The sequence below is a fragment of the Myotis davidii genome, unplaced genomic scaffold (genome assembly GCF_000327345.1).
Source record: "Myotis davidii unplaced genomic scaffold, ASM32734v1 scaffold944, whole genome shotgun sequence".
In the NCBI taxonomy this organism is placed as follows: Eukaryota; Metazoa; Chordata; class Mammalia; order Chiroptera; family Vespertilionidae; genus Myotis; species Myotis davidii.
The window spans coordinates 1,732,263-1,736,469 of record NW_006296283.1 but is presented as its reverse complement, the minus strand read 5'-3'; the positions used below and the strand labels follow the sequence as shown (position 1 = coordinate 1,736,469).

Sequence of the window (4,207 nt, the reverse complement as noted above, 5' to 3'; positions counted from 1 at the left end):
TAGAAATTTTCTTATATTTGCAACCATAGTAAAACAAAGATTTATATTTTTGATATTTATTTTATATATTTAAATGCCATTTAACCAAGAAAAATCGACCAAAAAAATGAGTTCGCGTGTCACCTCTGACACACGTGTCATAGGTTCGCCATCACTGTTCTAGAGCCCTTTGTGATAAATGTCGCTGGGTGGATTGCATGATTTGGTGTGGCTTCATGGGGATATGCACATGATGGAGAGAACATGATCTCTGCTTGCCAAATAATATAGAGCCTAAGGAGAAAATCCGTAATCAGTATTGAAACTGCTTTTAAGAACTGTTCTAGATTTCATGCCGGTTCTTCCTGGCACATCAGAACTACCAGATGTTTTTCTCCCCTTAGGATCATGGCCGATAAAAACCAGGAGATCGGTGGCATCCATTTCCCTTTTCCCTTCACACCCTATTCCATCCAGAAAGACTTCATGACAGTGCTGTACCAGGTGCTGGATGATGGCAAGATTGGGATATTTGAGAGTCCTACTGGCACTGTTAAGTATGAACAGTTGCCCCAAGAGGGCTCTTGGGAGACCCTGATTACAACTAGTCAGAGGTTTATTGGCCTCTGCAGAGATTTTCATGGTTTGGAGTTGGGCAAAGTAGTTTTCTCAGTTTACCTTCCTGAGTAATGCTCACTTCCCTCTATTAAATTGTTAAACACAACCCCGGGTTCTAAGAAAAGTTAGGCTAAAGGCAAAGGAGAATTTGAATGGCAGTAGAAGCATAGCACTGAAACTTTTAAGACTTCTCTGGGCACTCGCTTTGATACTGAGCAACATAGAAATTACTTTGGCTTATTCACAGATTTAACATGTTGATTTAGTCTCCAGGCACTTGGTTACTGAGCGCTGGAGGGATCCAATCAAGGGCCCCTAAGGTTTTTCTTCCTGGCCTGGAATGAGGGATTCATTAGATATTGGTTGTTGAGGTTGCTAGGGCTGTGGTAATCAGTTCCTACTTCTCTCTTGCACTTTACTTACTTTTTTATAGCAAGTACTCTGTGATAGTGAAATGCATGTGTTGCTGTGAAGGTCCCTCAACTAGGCTGTGACCTCCTGGAGGATAAGGACTTTGTGGTCCTCACCTTTGTGTCCCTATCATCTAGCAGAACTTGGCCCATTTGGCCCATAGGAGGCTCCTAATAGGTGTGTGGAATGAGTGAATAAAAGGAAGTGACTCATTCTTTTTTTCTCACTTGCTGATGGAAGCATGTCACTCTCTCCTGAGATGACATGATCTCCTGGGACAGGAAAAGTGCAGACTGGGGTACTGTATTGTTTCCTTTTGTTTTTTTCATATATGTGTAGTGAGTGGGAGAGAATAAGTCCTGCAGTTAACAAAATGTGGGTCATAAATATAATGTGCAAAGGTATTTTTTTCAGTAGTGTTCTAGCATTTTTACCTTCCATTTAAACCCAGTGCCATATGACTTACTGCCCTTCCAACCCACTGAAATAATTTTAGGATCAGTAGTGACTACCTGTTTAATAGATCTGGATATCTCAATCCCTTATTTTGACCACTCTGTAACGTTTGACATTGTTGAACTTATCCTCCTCTTTTGTTTAAAGCAGTATAAAAATTTCAATCAAAGAAAACACATGTTATTTTAAAAGCCAAATTTATTGCCCTGCCGGATTGGGCTCAGTTAGTTGAGCATTGTGTCATGTAGCAGGAGGTTACTGATTTGATTCCCAATCAGGGCACTTGCCTGGGTTGTGGGTTGATCCCCAGTAGGGGCATGCAGAAGAAAACTGATCGATGTTTCTTTCTCATCAATGTTTCTATGTCTTTCTCTCCCTCTCCATTTCTCTCTCTGAAATAAATGAAAACATTATTTTTTAAAAAGTCAAATTTAGCACTGACCAGTTTGGCTCAATGGATAGAGTATCAGCCTGCGGACTGAAAGGTCCCAGGTTCTATTCCGGTCAAGGGCATGTACCTTGATTGCGGGTACATCCCCAGTAGGGGGTGTGCAGGAGGCAGCTGATGGATGTTTCTCTCTTATCAGTGTTTCTTACTCTCTATCCCTCTATCTTCATCCCTGTAAAAAAATCAATAAAATATTTTTTTTAAAAAAAGTCAATTTTATCAAATTTGCTGCAATGGGCTGGTGCTTTTAATTCTTTTGTCTGTTTCTTAAGAAATGTACTTTTCTCATAGCACATTTTGAAATTATAGCCTATGTACTCTTATTTCTTGATTTGTGGATTTTAGTGATTGGTACCTTCCCCTTCTGATGGATAAGATGTAGCTTTATTACCATCCCTTTTCCTTGCCTCTCCTGATGTAATTAGCTGTTTTTAGTCTCTACTAAGTCATTATACTTTGACTAGAGGCCCAGTGCACAAAAATTTGTGCACTCAGCAGGGGGTCCCTCAGCCTGGCCTGTGCCCATTTGCAGTCCAGGACCCCTTAGGGGATGTCCACCTGTCGACTTAGGCCCACTCCCCAGGGTATCAGGCCTAAGCTTGCGGTCAGACATCCTTCTGGCAGCCAGGGAGCCCTTGGGATTGGGCCTAAACTGTTAGTTGGACATTCTTAGTGCTGCCACAGAGGTGGGAGAGGCTCCTGCCACCACCTCTGCACTGGCCAGCCATGAGCCAGCTTCTGGCTGAATGACACTACTCGGTCTGACCTAAACCCTAGAGATTAGTACTTCATTTTACAACTTTTTCTCAATTTATAGGCAGCAGCAAACTCAGACCACAGAGTCGGGTGTGTAAGAAATGTTGCTTTCTTTATTGTTTAGTAACCAAACCTAACTTCAGCTTCAGCCCCCATTCTGCCAAGTGAAAAAACAAAAACAAAGTATTATTTAACTTAGGTTCCCCACCCCCTTCTCTGGAGTTGTACTTCCGTGTCAGACAGTTTATATCTCAGGCAGAGGTGCCAAAAAACTGAGCAGGGTCAAGGACATCTGGATCTCAGTCTTCTGTCTGGGCTGGTCCCCACCCAGCTGCCCTTGACCCTCACAGAGCTCAAGTCCATGCTGATCCCTGTTATTTTCTCCTCATCTGGGCCTTGAGGCCTCTTGAGTCTAATTTGCTCCCTCCCTCCCTCCCTGCCACCTTCTCTCTCACACACACAAAGAGGTATTGGGCTTTCTGGGTTGAGGTCCTCTGATACCTCCTCAGCCCCATTGCACAGACACCATCTTGGTGCCTGGGTCACGGGCACAATGCTGTGTGGCTGCTCTCAGACCCTCCATCTCCTGCTGCCTTAGGGAGTGACTCAGCGGGAGGAGAGGGTCACAGTCCTTTTTACATGGCCGCCAACAAACACTCAGTGTTCCTTCCCTCTAGTCCTCCTTCTCCTCCTCACCCCAGTCCAGGCACGTCTATGTGCAGGGCAGGGGTGGAAAGAAACAGAATTTCCAGAGGATGAGGCCCAGAAATCAGGATTTTAAAAAGATTTCCAGGTGATTCTAATGTGCAGCCAAGTTTGAGAACCACTGGTTTAGAGGCTTGAGGTCAAGAAGTTCCTCTTTGTTCTCTGCTTTCTGAAGGCGGTCAGAATGAAACATTCCTGCCTGGATTGGGGAGGGGTCTCTGGGTGTTAAGAATACCAGGAGGGGGAGCACAGACTCCTCCTAGAGCTCCGAGATGGGAAAGGCAGCACCCCCTCACCTCTAACCCCAGGACGTTTCTTTAGAAGCAGAAGCCTCATCCTGTGCAGGGGCCTGTGCTGGCTGCCTCAGTTTCTCAGAGATAAAGAATTTGATGAACGTCTTTTTCCCACTGCAGTAGCTGCTTCATTTGTTCATTCTCCCATTTTTCATTAGCTGCTAAATCACCCCTGTGGCTGCAAACCTGTTCTGCCTGACTCAGCCAATGGGGAGCTATGGGAGCTGTGCAGGGACAGGGGAAGGGGAAGGGGGAACCAGCCTGCAGGGAGGGTCAGTGGTGCCTACCAGGCTGTCTCAGAGGATGTGGCTTAGGTTAGGTCCTGTCCTTTGGCGACTTTAGGAGGGGAGGCCATGTCCTCTGCTCCCCATTTTGACTCAGGGGCAGAAGTTCTCCTTGCTCTCTGGCCTCATAACTCAGTGGATCATGGTAGGATGCGGCAGGCAGGCGGCTTCTTCGGTTGTACACGGGCGCGGGCAGGTGGCTTCCACGGCTGCACACAGACGCGGGCAGGCGGCTCCCGCGACTGCACATGAGTGGG

General features: G+C 45.8%; 1 protein-coding gene across 1 annotated transcript in view; it reads left to right on the top strand.

The window, feature by feature from the left end:
- DDX11 (DEAD/H-box helicase 11) overlaps window positions 1-4,207 on the top strand; it is a 45,283-nt gene that overhangs the window by 594 nt on the left and 40,482 nt on the right. Inside the window, exon 3 of the mRNA XM_015568834.1 lies at window positions 384-532. Within this exon, the coding sequence (XP_015424320.1) occupies window positions 388-532 (145 nt within the window). The 5' untranslated portion in view covers window positions 384-387. The remainder of the gene's footprint in view (window positions 1-383; window positions 533-4,207) is intronic.